The sequence below is a fragment of the Nothobranchius furzeri genome, chromosome 11 (assembly GCF_043380555.1).
Source record: "Nothobranchius furzeri strain GRZ-AD chromosome 11, NfurGRZ-RIMD1, whole genome shotgun sequence".
Lineage (NCBI taxonomy): Eukaryota > Metazoa > Chordata > Actinopteri > Cyprinodontiformes > Nothobranchiidae > Nothobranchius > Nothobranchius furzeri.
In genome coordinates, this window is record NC_091751.1 from 40,211,934 (window position 1) to 40,228,611 (window position 16,678).

The window sequence follows — 16,678 nt, forward strand, 5'->3', positions numbered from 1 at the left end:
TACAACATATATTCATTTTTGCATCTAAAAACTGTGATATTCCACTTTATCTCATTATTACCTAAAAGTGTGCAGTTGAGAATAAAGCAATTATTAGTGTTTTCTCTGTAGGGTTGTGTTTCACAATCGATATAATTAATGCTTCATGTAAAACCGCATCTCTCAGACGATTCATCACCTGTGAAACATTCTTCTTGTCTGCAGGATGGCCTGCTGTCAACCCCATCCAAAGCATAGTCTTGTCATTTAAAGTAGATATAGGCAACGGTGATCAGAGCAACAGGCCCAGAAGACACCACATTTGTGACAAACAGGAATGTACAAATAAAAGAGAAACATCAGGAAATAAAGTTTTCTCGTGGCAACAGAAGAGGATGTTTACAGTTGAGTTGTGGCTCTTTAAACTACTTGTCGTTCCTAAAAGAAATCATCATGTAACCGTGATGTGGTGGTGATCCATCTGTAAACATTCTCGGTTCTAGGCCTCTGATTCAGATTGATCGGTGGTGATGCTGCCGTTCAGCTCCCCCAGTCCTGTCTGCTCCTGGATGTCCGTCATCTCCCCGACCGTGAAGATCGGCTCGCCTGCTTTGCTGTTGGCTGAGCTGCTGTCCGCCTGCTTGGGCGTTTGCTCTGCCAGAGTGGGCTCCTCATCCAGCCTGCTGGAGATGGACCAGTACAGGTGAGCGTCGAGCCGGGCCGCAGCCAAAGCCAGCTCTCGCGCTGAGCAGGAGGGTGTGTCCACCTTAGGAGGTGTAGAGAGATTAAGGTTTGATGAGTCATATAACCATCAGCACAGAAAATCATCTCATTATATCACTGAATTGTTATATTTTATATTGGATGAATTGGTCCCACTCCAACTATCCGTTTGATTTGGTTTGGTTATGTAGCAGGTTCAGGAGGAAAACCCAGATTCCCTTCTGTCCTGAAGCATTCCCAGAAAAGAAGGGACATAATCCCTCCGGGGAGCTCCAGTTATTCTACATGTACATCTTCTCACATGGAGGCAAGGCATTCAGTATCTGAAGCACCTCACTGATTTTACTAAGAAGATCAGTTCTACTCCTAAGACTTGTTTTCCTGGTCCTAGGGTGGTGCTTTTGGCCCATTGTGTATCTACTGCACAAAAAGGATTTTCAGTCCGCATGGTTCCTCCTTGTGAATCTCGTTTAAGTGGACCCTTGTGGGCGACGGTGGCACAGGAGTTAAGTATTCGCCCCGTAATCTGAAGGTGGCAGGTTCGAGCCCTGCTCAGTTTGTCACTGTCGTTGTGTCCTGGAGCAAGACACTAAACCCCCCTTGCCGGTGGTGGAGGTCGGAGGGATGGGTGGCACCAGTAGTGCTAGGCAGCCTCACCTCTGTCAGTGCGCCCCAAGGCAGCTGTAGCTACACCGTAGCTCATCCCCACTAGCGTGTGAATGTGTGTGAATTACTGATTGTGTTGTAAAACACCTTGGGGGGTTCCAGGACTCTAGAAGGCGCTATATCAAATACTGGCTATTTTACCATTTACCCTTAACCACAAGTCATAAGCATTCCCAAAAGTCTCAAGATTCTGCCTAGATCATGTGTTAATCCCCTAAGCGCTGCCTCGCCCACGCCATGGACAAGGCCTTCCTCTCCAATGTGTCAGTCATCAACAAGCTGCTGCAAAGGTTCTAGACTAATTGGAAAATTAGTTGTTATGACGACTCGGATGACTCTGATGTGGCAGAAAACAACCTAACAATTTCGCTACAACCCAGCGTTTTTCCCTTTTCGTGAATTTTGCATGATTTTTTTAGAAATCCATCAAAGTCTGTTTTTTATCATGCACTGTGATATACAGGTGCTGGCCAGTAAATTAGAATATCATCAAAAGGTTGAAAATATTTCAGTAATTCCATTCAAAACGTGAAACTTGTACATTATATTCATGCAATGCACACAGACCAATGTATTTCCAATGTTCATTACATTTAAATTTGATATTCATAAGTGACAACTAATGAAAACTCCAAATTTGGTATCTCAAAAAATTAGAATATTCTGAAAAGGCTGAATATAGAAGACACCTGCTGCCACTCTAATCAGCTGATTTACTCAAAACACCTGCAAAGGCCTTTAAAAGGTCCCTCAGTCTTGTTTTGAAGGCACCACAATCATGGGGAAGACTTCTGACTTAACAGCTGTCCAAAAGACAATCATTGACACCTTGCACAAGGAGGGCAAGACACAAAAGGTGATTGCTAAAGAAGCTGGCTGTTCGCAGAGCTCTGTGTCCAAGCACATTAACAGACAGGCGAAGGGACGGAAAAAATGTGGTAGAAAAAAGTGTACAAGCTCTAGGGATAACCGCACCCTGCAGAGAATTGTGACGACAAACCCATTCAAAAATGTGGGGGAGATCCACAAAGAGTGGACTGCAGCTGGAGTCAGCGCTTCAAGAACCACCACGAGGAGACTCATGAAAGACATGGGATTCAGGTGTCGCATTCCGTGTGTCAAGCCACTCTTGAACATGAAACAGCGCAAGAAGCGTCTCGCCTGGGCCAAGGACAAAAAGGACTGGACTGATGCTGAGTGGTCCAAAGTTATGTTTTCTGATGAAAGCAAGTTCTGCATTTCCTTTGGAAATCAAGGACCCAGAGTCTGGAGGAAGAGCGGAGAAGCACAGAATCCACGTTGCATGAGGTCCAGTGTAAAGTTTCCACCGTCAGTGATGGTGTGGGGTGCCATGTCATCTGCCGGTGTTGGCCCACTCTGTTTCCTGAGGTCCAGGGTCAATGCAGCCGTCTACCAGGAAGTTTTAGAGCACTTCATGCTTCCTGCTGCTGACCAACTTTATGGGGATGCAGACTTCACCTTTCAACAGGACTTGGCACCTGCACACAGTGCCAAAACCACCAGCACCTGGTTCAAGGACCATGGTATCCCTGTCCTTGATTGGCCAGCAAACTCGCCTGACCTTAACCCCATAGAAAATCTATGGGGTATTGTGAAGCGGAGGATGCAATACGCTAGACCCAACAATGCAGAGGAGCTGAAGACGACTATCAGAGCAACCTGGGCTCTCATAACACCTGAGCAGTGCCACAGACTGATCGAGTCCATGCCACGCCGCATTACTGCAGTTATTGAGGCAAAAGGAGCCCCGACTAAGTATTGAGTGCTATACATGCACATTCTTTTCATGTTCATTCTTTTCCATTGGCCAACATTAGAGAAACAAACATTTTTTCATTGGCCTTTAGAATATTCTAATTTTCTGAGATACCAGATTTGATGTTTTCATTGGTTGTCACCTATAAATATCAAAATTAAACGTAATAAACATCGGAAATACATTGGTCTGTGTGCATTGCATGAATATAATGTACAAGTTTCACGTTTTGAATGGAATTACTGAAATATTTTCAACCTTTTGATGATATTCTAATTTACTGGCCAGCACCTGTAATGTAGACAATGTGTATTTTTTATGCTAAGCCCGCCCAGCCATAAATACGGAAGTGGAAATCATGGCTTAAGGTGCGATGCATTTGTCAGCCACTAGATGGTACCATTGGATTAAAAGTACTCCAGACTGTAGCTTTAAGCAGATAGATGTAATCAAACACGAAAGACAAAGGAACATGACACAGGTCAACATTCTGAAATCACGCTAATTATCTAACAATTTCCAGGGTGGAAATTAACCCTAGAAAACATTTGAGATTTCCTGAAACTTCCAGGATGATGGAGGAGCAGCAAATGCTTCTGATTTGTTGCATATCCCGGCATTCCTAGTGACTCTCCCTTTGAATGTTGCACATGGGTGTAATGAGGGAGCTTTCTGACAGACTGTAGCATTCCTTTAGCTGAATCTACCCTGTAGCTCATAACTTGGTGAAAATGCAATAAGAAAGGAAACAAACTCTTGTGATTTTATAGCCTAGAAATCCGGACCAGCTGTAGGAGGAGCAACAAGATTTTAACCTGCAGGTCGGTCTAGACACGCTCCATTGTGGCTTCTGCAGGTCTACCGTTGGCCTGAAGAACTTTAGGTCTGTCCAATCAGAGCCCTCAAACTTTGTAAAGATATATTTAGTGGGCTTAGTGCCAGAGCTGCAATGGAGAAAAACTACAAAGATGGTGTCGGCTCAGGAACAGCACTCGTTTGAAACGGCTTTGGCATCAACTTTAGACTTCAGCTTGTCTTTGAGACATGTGCAGATGGAGGTAAGCCTTTGATAGTGTATTGGAGACTGCTCCATTGACTGGTTTCCATAGTGATTAATACGTCACTTTGTTTGTTGCTCTGATTGTTGCTCTGATTTGTCCTGGCACAGTCCAGTGGTGTGCAAAGACAATTAGAATGACAACCAGACACACTGATCAATCTACTCTTTTTTTTTCTCCAACTATCAGAAAGGAACCAAAAGGCCTCACATCCCCAAATGGTTACCAGAAGCTCACGCTCAGACCATAAGGAGCATCATTAAAGCTTCTTATTAGGAACCATGGTCTGGAAAGAGCTGTCCCTTCCAAAGGGGGCCAGACATGGCTGCCAGGTCGTGTTTTTCCTGCAAGCTCCTTGTTTAATCCTTTCTCTAAAACTCTCTGGTCAACAGCCGACATAGTTTCTTTTGCATCACCAGTTTCCTCCATTCTTATTTATAGGTGAGGAAGGATGCTCGGTTGCTTAGCAACCATGACAGCTGCAGTTAGTTCACAATCAGGACACAGACAAATACATCTCATTTCTTTTGGATGCGATGCCATATAGTTCCAAAGGTTAGAGTGACAACTAACTGGTAAATTACTAGCTGTGTTTCATGAGCAAATCCTATTACAACCTCTAAAAGAATATTGTAATAATGATGTGACCATTTAAAAATGAGATGTGAAGCAACAGAATAAATTTAAAGCCTCACTCACAGAATTCATAAGAAACTTGAGCTTTAATCTCATCATATTTTAGCATCTAAGGCTAAGAAATGTTTACTGGTTTAAATTCTTCAGGAAGAGTTCCTTCATTTCCCAGCATGCCTTTCAGTAACCTCAGGGGACCGAGAGAATCCAGCTCTTGGTTATGCATGTAGGTGGGGACAGGAATAGGGCAAAAAGACAAGTTGTTCCAGTTTTCTTCCATGAAAAATTGGTTTCCAGTCTTCTCTTCCCTTTTCAGAGGGTGGAAAACATTTACCTCTGATTTGAAAATGTTATTTCCAACTCAAAACTGTGCTCTGTTTTTGATGACAGAATGCAAATGAAATGACTCTAAAAGTCGGCTGCAGATCTATCACAAGGAAAACTACCTCAAACGTGTGATGAAAAGCTCCGTAGTCGACGTCAAAGAAGCCTTCGGCCAGTGACATCATGGGGCTGAACCTGTGACCCCACAACACCTCCTCCGCCAGATAGGAACTCCTCGCTTGACACGTCATCCCTGCACACAGAAAACAAACCCACAAGCCCCCCAGACAAGCAGAGATAAACAGGATTTAATGTTTTTGGTGGCAAAACCAAACTCTGAGGTGAAATGCTTGGTGTGAAAAGTCTCTGTAGGAGAGTTCTGACCGGGAGCTGCCTGATTGTAACAAAGCCTCTGACTAAAGGAATCAATATTTGGAGTAGGCAGAGAGGTCACCTTTACCTCATGAACACCGAGCACGAACAGCTTTCAAACACAACAGGAAATATTATATCTTCCCCTTAGAATGGTGAAAGAGGTGGCGAATGCAGATTAGAAATGAAGTCTTTCCACACTACTTTTTTTTATTTAGAATTACGAAAATCTAAACATGCTGCAACGTTTGGGTTTAATTAACATAATACATTTGTTTATAGGTTAACCATTTCTAATAATATATATATACTTATATATACGTATATATATGTGTATATATATATATATATATATATATATATATATATATATATACATATATATATATACATATATATATATATATATATATATATATATATATATATGATGTTTATGTTTATGTATTTAGCAGACGCTTTTGTCCAAAGTGACTTACAAGTGATAATCGGCGTGTTGCCCTTGAGGCAACAACTTGACATCAATCATAGAGAGGAGGGAACAAGGAGTGGACAGTAGAGAGGGGGGACGGGTGCAGGGAGGGTGCTAGTTTAGAAGATGGTCTCTGAAGAGCAGGGTCTTCAGGAGTTTCTTGAAAATTGAAAAGGAAGCCCCTGTTCTGATAGTGCTTGGTAGGTCATTCCACATTTGTGGAACGAGGCATGAGAAAAGTCTGGATTGTCCTGAGTGTGGTGTAGGCACTGCTAGCCGACGATTCTGTGATGACCGGAGCGGCCAGGCCGAGACGTAAGCCTTTGCAAGAGGATTCAGATAGATGGGAGCGGTACCATCTCGGACTTTGTATGCTAGTGTTAGCAATTTGACTTTGATGCGTGCTGCTAGTGGTAGCCAGTGGAGCTCAATGAACAGAGGGGTGACGTGTGCTCTTTTTGGCTGATTGAAGACCAGATGTGCCACTGCGTTCTGGACCATTTGAAGAGGTCTCACAGTACAGGCTGGAAGACCAGTTAGAAAGGCATTGCAGTAGTCGAGGCGGGAGATGACAGTAGATTGCACCAGGAGCTGGGTGGCATGTTGTGTTAGGTATGGTCTGATCTTTCTTATGTTATACAGCGCAAATCGACATGAACGAGCAACAGAGGCAACGTGATCTTTAAAGGTCAGGTGTTCATCAATCACAACGCCCAGACTTTGAACTGCCTTTGAAGGAGCCAGAGATAGGAAGTCATTTTGGATTGAGATATTGTGCTGTATGGATGGTTTTGCTGGGATGACAAGTAATTCAGTTTTAGAGAGGTTGAGTTGGAGATGGTGGGACTTCATCCATTTTGATATGTCAGAGAGACAGTTTGATATTCGTGCAGAGACAGTGTGGTCGTCCGGTGGAAATGACAGATAGAGCTGGGTGTCGTCTGCATAGCAGTGGTAGGAAAAGCCACGTGATCGAATGATCTCACCCAGAGAGGTGGTGTGTATGGCAAAGAGAAGAGGTCCTAGTACAGAGCCCTGGGGGACTCCTGTGGCAAGATGGTGCATGGTAGAGGATTGTGCAAGCCAAGATACACTGAAAGATTGTCCTGTGAGGTACGATTCAAACCAGGCGTGTGCTTTCTCTGTGATGCCCATGCTAGAGAGTGTGGACAAAAGGAAGCCATGGTTGACAGTGTCAAATGCAGCCGATAAGTCAAGCAGGATAAGCACTGAGGATTTGGCAGTCGCTCTAGCTTCTTTTAAGGATTCAGTCACTGCTAACAGAGCAGTTTCAGTGGAGTGGCCCTTTTTGAACCCAGATTGGTCAAGCAGACAGTTTTGTGAGAGGTATTCTGTGATCTGCTTGAAAGCCACCCTTTCAATGATTTTGGACAGAAAAGGAAGGAGAGAGATAGGTCAGTAGTTCTCCACATGATTTGGAGGAAGAGATGATTTTTTAGCAACGGTTTAACCTGAGCATGCTTGAGAGAGGTGGGCAATGTACCAGATGTCAGTGAAGCATTGATCACATGTGTGACTACTGCGGCTACTGTAGGAGCAACAGCTTGGAGCAGCTTAGTCGGAATGGGGTCAAGTGGGCATGTAGTAGGGCGGCTGCACGTGAGATGTTTGGACACAGTTCTCAGTGAGAGGGGAAAAAGAGCAAAATGAAGCAGTAGGGCCTGAGATGGTTGGGCTAGAAGGAGTTTGTGGTAGTGAATGTTCAGGAGTAGCCAGTTGAGTAAACTGTTTGCTTATAGCTGCCACTTTGTCAGTGAAGAATGAGGCAAAGGTGTCATCTGATAGATTGTTGGTAGGAGGTGGAGACGGAGGGTTGAGCAGAGTTTTGAATGTCGAAAATAGTTTCTGAGAGTCAGTAGAGCTGAGAATTTTGTCAGTGTAGAAAGCTTTCTTTGCATCAGTGATGCTGGCAGAGAATGGGGACAGTAATTCATGAAATTTCAATTGATTACCAGGATATTTTGTTTTGCGCCATTTCCATTCCGCAGCTCTAAGATTGGTGCGTAGAGACTGGAGGGTATCATTTAGCCAAGGGTGCGACTGAGAGGATCTAGCAGGTCTAGTGGCTAAAGGGCACAAGTTATTAAGACAAGAGCAGAGTGTGGAGCAGAGTGACTCGGTGGCATCATTCACTTCATAAGCAGAGAATGTGCTGGGAGATGGAAGAGTGGAGGCAACAAGAGAGAAGTGGTTGGGTGCCAGATTGCGGAGGTTGCGGCGGAATGAGACCACTGGGGAGGAAGCAGTGGACCTCCCTTGTAAAGTCGTGCTGAAATTGATGAAGTAATGATCGGAAAGATGCAGCCGTGTGACAGAGATTGTGTCTATGGCACAGTTTCTGGTGAAAATGAGGTCAAGTGCTTTTCCAGCTTTGTGAGTTGGAGGACTTTGTACTAGTTTTAGATCAAATGATGACATTAGTGACAGGAAGCCTGATGAGCTGGGATTGTCCAGGTGAATATTCATGTCTCCAAGGACCTTTGTGGGACAGTCGTGCTCAGGAATGGAGGAGGGCAGGGTGTCGAGTTCATCAAGAAAGTCTCTGAGTTGACCTGGTTGGCGATATATGACAACCAAAAAGAATTTTTTTGGTACAGTTACCTGGATGGCATGGTATTCAATGGAGTTGTATTTAGTGATTGGTAGCAACTCACTGTATATCCATTTGTTGGAAATTAACAGGCCCGTTCCACCACCTCGACCAGATGCACGAGAAATGTGGGAGAAAGTGTGGATGGGGTAGCATTGTCACATGGTTTGATCCAGGTCTCAGTGAGAGCCAGTGCATCGAGTGACAGGTGGTTTGCATGTGCGGTAATGCAGTCTGCTTTGTTTACAGCTGATTGGCAGTTCCACAGTCCCATAGACAGATGGATGTCTTTGGGGGAGTTGGTTTTAGTGAGCGGAGGTTTTGAAGGTTGCAAAAGCAGTTTGCTGTGTGTTACTTTCCTCTGAAGCCAGTGATCACAGGTATAAGATGATGGCGCATTTTGCAAGGTGTCGATGGAGCAGTCTGGGTCGAGTTTGTTTGGTCTGTGTACCTGCTCTGTGGACACGCGCAGGTAGACACGTATGTCTTTACCCCAGAGTGTCTTCACATCGGAGGGGCTGAGACACAAGGGCTGACGCTTCCGCTAACGCTTCAGTTATGCCACCAAACTTATGCTGTGCCACTAGTTGGAAACAGGTGTTCATGCAGCAGCTGATTGCAATGATTGAGACCTAGATCACCTGATGAGTGTCTTCAGGGTGGGGAGAAACATCTCGTTTGCAGCCCCTGATTGCACTTATTGTTTTCAGTTGGCCCATACCGGAGCTACTAGACAACAGGATTACCCACGGATGAGTTTCCTTCTCTTTTCCAAAGGAAGACAGTGCAAAGCAAAAGTTTAAGAAGACAAAAACAAGCACTAACAGACACTCAAGGCCCTTCGGTGCAGATTTAAGTCTGTTTGAAAGTGCTTGCAGTTGATTTTTAAACTTTGCTTCAGATATATATATATATATATATATATATATATATATATATATATATATATATATATATATATATATATAATTACAGTTGTTATTCCAAAAAAAATTAACAACTGTTTTTAAGTGATGATTCATCAAGATTTGAGAAGGATTTATTTCATTAAAAGGCAGACTGAAAAAAAAAACCTAAAGTTTTCTAATCCCAACAAAATCTCCTGGAAAAAGACAAAAATCCACTAAATTAAAAAGCATCATTTTCAATTAAAAATAATGATTTTTAAGTAACACTAAATATATTTTTAAACTTTAAGCTAGAGCTTTAACATTGATGTCAGTTATTGGTGAGTTAGAAACTTGACCACTTTCATATTTGGCACCACTCTGCAGCTAACCAAAAATCGCACATGATAGTTTTGTGGAGTGGTTAAGTGTCCTATAGGGGGTGCTCTTTACTGCTTTAGAGCTGTTAGCTATTATGCTAGCTTTTAGCTTTTTCAGTTTGCTGATTCTTAATTAAAAAAAAAGAACAAGATAAAGAAAAAGTAAAATTTTGTTTTTTCTGTTGTCATCATGGCGGAGCCTGGAAGTAAAAGTAAGAGAGTAATGCGTTTGGAGGCAAAGCAAAGAGCTAAACCCAGAGTGAACATCGACGTGGCCTACACTAACTTGAAGGGGCTAAAGGAGGCTATAAAATCACAGATTGATGGTGACCTGGCTTTGTTGTTACTGGACTCGTAAAGTATAATATTTTTTCCGACAGTGTGGATCTTTGCAAGTCGTGGTTTATTTTATTATTAGTTGGCTGGTGTTTGCTATAGCTTGTTGTTAGCACTAGCTACAGCAGGCTGTTGCAAGGATGTTTACGACAGTTGTAAATCCACTTTCAACCAGTAGGGCAGAGAAGCAGAAAACTGCTCTGCGTTAGTTTAAGGTAATTTACATTGCGGTTTTATTTAATATAGCACGAAAGTAGAGAAACTATTAGAAAATAGTAAAAGCACAAACTATGTATTTAAAGGGGCATTATGGACGTTTGACAGCCAAAACATGTATAGAAATAATAAATTTCTTCTTCATACATTCTCATGCAATGCCCTGGTCCTGTAGAATGAGCCCTGGCATTTTTACTGTGATTGCCTGTTTTTCTGTAAAATCACAGAAAAAGAGAGCTGCTCGGGTTGAGCAGGCTGCTTCATGTGCGTTCACGCTCAGGCATAGCCCGTAGCATTTGCTATCAGTAGCTTTAAAAGCAGAGAGACAGGCAGTGCCACTTTGTCGCTGTTCCTAACGCCTAGTGACAAACCTAGCTACATTTCTGAGGACCCTTAGCTACTTTCTGTAGAACTTTCTTCTAGAGATTTCCTGCTAATTAGCAACAAAATAGCCATTTTCGCTCCGAACCGTTCTTTGAACATTGTTTCAGCTGTCATCAATTATATAAAAGTTACAAAGGACATCACTGGCGCTTTAGCTCACCCAGTAAAATGCCAGACTCTCGTGCAGAAGATCTGGGTTTGATTCTGGATGTGACCATAATTTATTTAGAATTTAATTTTTTACATTAATGGCATATTTTTTATAGTAAGATGCCCAAATTTTTATTTGAGGCTCGCCGAACGGCATTGAATTCACAGATAAAAAAGATGCGGGTTCAACTTTCATTTTGGAACAATTTTTCAAGCAAGGGAAGGGAAGCTCTGTGAAGCTGACGGACTGACCCATCTTAAACCTTTGTCTGCTGAGCTGAAGAGAAAGGTACAGAACCAAATTATTTAATTAATTAGCTGCGCGTTCTCCTTTCCTCTGTCCTCCGTGCCACACACACACACACACACACACGGGACTGTCTCAGCTGTTATTTTCGTTAAGGAGTGTGCACGTACAGCATGTGCACCTCGTGCACGAGCCTACTATTGAAGCTGCCGTTACGCTTTTGGCCTGAGGGGGCAATCGCGAGCATAAAAATTCAAAACTCCGTAAAGTCCCTTTAAACTATAGATGATATAATAAGATTTAATAAAAAATGGCCCCATTTGGTAAGTTTTGGCATATTTACACACTTTCTTGGATTTCTCTAATTTACATTATTTTTCCAATTTCCAATATTTATAATCTTAAGTAATTTGAAAATGTTTGCTTCAGTGTCTCGCCCATGATTTAGAAGTGTGTCATAGAAATACTTCTACACGTTTTTTTTTGTAAAAAATACGGTTGATTGGAATTTTCATTTAACTTGAAATAAATCAGAAATTATTAATTATCAATGACATACTGTATGTATCAGAGGTATTTCAGCAGCTTTCTTTTCATTTTTTGTCATCATTTTAATCATTTAAATGTAAAAGAAAATGTCTTTCCCAACAATTTTCTGTTTTCCTTTTCTAATCTTTGACATTCTATTTTTGATATCTTCTTTCTCATCTTTCATCTCACCAGTGGCCTCCACCATCCCTTCCAGAATGACCACGATCTCAAAGTCCTCCTTCTCCAGCTGGGCCTGGGACATGTCCCAGAAAGCTGAGCGGGTGTCAATTTCATGGGAGATCACCAACGGCGAGACCAGGAAGAGGCGGTCGTCTCCCGTCTCAAAGCCAACGCTGATGTCTGTCTGGTCCAGAGGGATGAACTCACCTGGAGAAGGCAATAGAAGTGGAAGGTGATCAAATCATATCCAAAGTAAAGAAATCAGATTTTATTCCACCATGTTTTACAGATATCCTTATTCCAGTGGAGATGCACAGATAAACAAGCAGGAGATTGTAAATGATCAATTTTCAATTTGATTAGAAATTTGAAGATTTATTTTTCAAAAAGATTTTGCAAATGTACCACAACTAACCAGCTAATTTGAGCACAATCATTGGATGTTCTTACAGAGGAACCATAACATTTCCCATGGTTGTGCTTAAGCAGCTCAGAAAATCAGACCACAAATCATTTTAAATGATTTGTTTGTGCCTTTTTATATTTTTGCTTACTGTACAAAATCTTGCATTGTTTTATTTGCGTACACATTTCTAAATGAAATCATGGGTGTTACGCTGAGATTTTTAGTGCTTAATGAGGCCTACAGCCAGACTTGTTACTGATTAGTTTGCAGCTAAAAATTCTAAAGATAATATTGCGATTAGCCTAAATCAAAACGAGCATTTCAGAACTGTAAAAAACTAACAATCAAATCGATAGGAAAGAACGGAAATCAATGCGATTGTAGTGAAATTAACATTGAGTGTGGTCAAAAATCCAGTCGGCTCTGAACCTGTCTCACCTTCCTGAGTCTGTTTGGATTTAATGAGCTTGGCCCTCATGTTGGCTCCCACGATATGGGAACTGCGAAGGTCGCCCACCCGGAACATCAGACAGAGCTTGTCGTCTCTCAGAGAGATGACGGCGTGTTTGGAGAACACCAGCGTCTCGGCTCGTTTGTTGGGCTGAGAGATCTTCACGAACATGCAGCCAACCTGGACAGAAGGAAGGGAGGGGAAAGATAAACAAACACGGGTCGTGATCAAAATTCATAAACCACAAAGCAGAGGGTATTTGCATCAGAGGCTTGTTGAAAAATTCAAAGCAGCCCTTCTAATTCAATATTTATAACCAACACATCAGCTAAACAGTCAGAGGATGCTGATGCAGGCTGGAGCACGTTCATTTCTCAATAAAGCTATTTCCAGCTTTCAAGCTGCGCCAACACTTGAATTAACCTCGGACTGAAACTGTTTTAATTTGCACACATCCCACATGTCCTCTCGTTGTGAATATGGCTTGTTTCCAGAACCAGAGCATTCATAAATAGGATTGTTGGTGCATGTACTCAGTTAAATCTGAAATCCTTCTAAATTACTAAAACAATTAGTTTAAGAATATGTAGAAGATTTTTAATGTTATTTTAAAGCTAAGTCTAACACCAGCACAGCTGCAGTTCAACTTCTGGAGAAGATCAAACCCAACACCTCAACAGTAAAGCATGGCGGTGGAATTTTGATGATTTAGGCTCCTTGCGGTTCCTGACTTGATCATGGAGTCAACTGTAGGAGAATCAAGCGTGATTCCTGCTCTCTGATGGCTGAAGCTTGGACCCAACACGGCTCAAAAAACTAGACATTGATCCCAAACCAGCAGAACAAAACTGAAAATGAAAAGATTGCGATGATCCAGACAAAGTCTAGACCTCCACTTCACCTGACCTAGAGAGAGCTGTGCAAAAATAAATGTCAGCAAATCTCAATGAACTGAAACAGCATAGTATAGAAAATTGGGCCAAGATTTCTCTCCAGAGATGTGAAAGTGATTATACGGTAGAAGACTTAGTTACTGCTGTTAAAGATGATTATACAAGCCCCTGAACGATGGAGCAGATGTGTCGTTTTATGAATTCCGGCTGCTTTTCTATGTTATGTCACTTCCTGAGTTTGTACCTAGCTCACCTAAATTGTGTTGAACACTCGTTTAATCAATACATTTGCAGTGGTCTCTAGTACTAAAGAATGCCTTGTAAGTCGTACTGGAGGGAAGAAAGAAGCCCAGAAGCACTTGCATCAGTACAGATAATTCAGCTGGAGGAGAAAGTAGCTTCAGCCGGTAGGAGTCTTATTTCCTGATATTTGGACATCTTGCCTCTGATTGGCTAACAGCAACACAACTCTACCACTGACTGTGTTTGCTCTGCAGCGTTTATGTTTTATCTCCACAAACAGCACACGGCTGAAGGAGTTCTGCTGTGTGGAGCTGCTAATGCTAACGGTTAGCTTCTACTTGCCGAGGCGTTCTCTGCTGTTTCCTGGACGCTAAACCAACAACAGCCTTCCCCGTCGTGAGTCCATGAATGTTAAGTGACAGTGTGACGTAGATCTGTCAGGCTTTTCTAATCCTAGAGTTTCGCCATCTGTTTTCTATCAGAAGTTAATGCAGGAGATAAGTGTAGGAGACTACTTTCATGTTCAGCCTTCATGAAACAGAGTGACTCATTAGAATCAGAAATAATCTTAAAAATGTTTTTTCAGTGTTTGACACCTTTAAAGCTTGATTCAGTTACTGTACTCTTTGAAGTCGCTGCTGATCAACTTTATGCTCTGTTACCAAGCAACCATTGGGACTCCCTTCATTCACTCATTCCATGTTGGACCTGAGGGACATCAGTGAAAGTCTCCGAATCAGGTGACCTTAAATCATCTGCTTGTGTTTTCTCTTTAACTTTAGAATTGAAGATGTATGTAGCTGCTTGTTAACATCATTGATTTTGTACATTTAAATTCCTTTATCAGATTTTTTGTATTACTTAATCTAAAATATCATATTAATCCTCATTTCCAATTATTTTTAAAATGACCGACCCCTGTTAGTTTACCACCAGTCTCTCTACTCACCATGAAGGCATTGACCATTGATCCCAGTATAGCTTGTAGCAGCAGGAGCATGGTGCCCACCGGACACTGGTCGGTGATGACACGATGCCCATAGCCGATCGTGGTCTCTGTCTCGATGGAGAAGAGGAAGGCTGAGATGAAACCGTTGACATTGTTGACACACGGTGTCCAGTTTTCATCCCCCAGATGGTCCAGATCGCCCCTTGGGAAGAAAAGGAGATAGTGTGAGAAATGGAAGAGCGGGGAGAGGTGAGAAAGTGGGTGTCAAAAAGAAAATTACACACAGGGAGTGAGAGGAGTTGTATTTTTAGACCGTATGTGCAGAAGTATGCACACAACGACTCATCTCTCCTTTTTGGGTTGCTTTCACAAACAGAATAAATCCTGCTGGGATTTTTCCGAGGTGATTAACCCGACACTGCCGTTGCGTTCCCTCCATGCTGCAGAAGTCTAATACTGTTTTCATCACATCTTCCAGTTTATCATCAGGATATTTCAGTCCCTACAAGTCTGCAGATTTCCTTTCAAATACCTCTACACAGGCTAATGCCTCTCATTATCACAGCTCCAGCTGCAGAGGGAGGGCTAATTAATGAAAGTGGTGTTAAGCACTTTAAACAATCTTTGACTTTATTGAGCCATCCTGGTGACCGAAGGATTGAAGCAATGCAGAAAATGTTCTGGCACACTTAAAGGTTGTTTGGAAGGGATGTAAAAAGGTCATAACTTTTCCATTAGACCATGTTAGCTAATTAGAAACATCAGACACGTCTAGTGGAGAGGAACCTCATCATGATGAAACATGCGGTAATATTTATACTGCTTGGTCATCAGCTTTTTTGGCTCAGATATGGGCCTGAAAGGGAAAATGTTTTAAAATGTGGACATACGTATAGATGCACTTTGCAATGATTAAATTAATAGTTTGATCGTTTAGAAAATATAATCAATCATACCTTCCATAAGCGTCATAAGCTGATGTCACTATTTTATCAGGCTGCAAAACAAGGGGCTGCAGCCAGGAGGTAGACCATTTATCTTCTTAAAAGGACTAGACAAGAAGACATGGATAACTTTGATTTAGTATACTTAACCCACTACGATCGCAAATTCAAATTAAACCACTTCCGACCTTAAAGCCACCAGATGGAGTATCAGGATTAGTACCTTGTCACGCCCTGTCCTGTCTACTCTTAGGTTTTGTCTGTTCTCCGTTAATTGCTCCCACCTGCCTCTTGTTTCCCAATCACCATAGCTCCCGCTCCTCTTGTATTTAAACCCCTTCTGTTCTGTGTTCCCTGTCGTGTCATTGTTTCAGTGTTCCAGCGTGTGACTCTAATAAATCAATGTTAGAAGTTCTCACCTGCCTGCCTGTTTTCCTCCCCGCGTGTGGATCCTTGCCTCACCTCAGCTCACCTCACCACACGCTCGTGACAGAATGACACGACCACCTGAAGGGTCCAGCGGGGAGATCCTCCCATGGAAGTATTTATTCCAGTTCTTCTCCGCCGACTATCGACCGGCTTCTCCTTCCCCAGCTCCAGCTCCGCCTCGCCGCAGACGGCGTCCCCGACCTTCTGCCTCGGCGTTCCTCGCCGCCCTTCCGGAACCGGATGGGACGTTGGAGGGAGAGATGCTCCGGGATCGCTCCAGCTTCGAGGGCACGAGGCTGGCTTTCTGCTCCCCCGGGGTTGGTCCACGGCGTGGGGAGAGACGCCGGAATCCACCGCAGCCCTGCGCTTCAGGACGGAGCTGCGAGCCCACCGCTGGCCGTGCTCGGCGAGCCAGTTCGGACACGCCCCCGGTCAGA

The 16,678-nt window shown here is 42.8% G+C and overlaps 1 protein-coding gene across 1 annotated transcript in view; it reads right to left on the reverse strand.

Moving 5' to 3' along the window:
- Positions 1-344: 344 nt before the first annotated feature.
- kcnj9 (potassium inwardly rectifying channel subfamily J member 9) overlaps positions 345-16,678 on the reverse strand; it is a 28,377-nt gene continuing 12,043 nt past the window's right edge. Inside the window, exons 4-8 of the mRNA XM_070541556.1 lie at positions 14,869-15,070; positions 12,771-12,963; positions 11,936-12,133; positions 5,283-5,413; positions 345-745 (exon numbers count right to left, since the gene is read on the reverse strand). Of these exons, the coding sequence (XP_070397657.1) occupies positions 479-745; positions 5,283-5,413; positions 11,936-12,133; positions 12,771-12,963; positions 14,869-15,070 (991 nt within the window). The 3' untranslated portion in view covers positions 345-478. The remainder of the gene's footprint in view (positions 746-5,282; positions 5,414-11,935; positions 12,134-12,770; positions 12,964-14,868; positions 15,071-16,678) is intronic.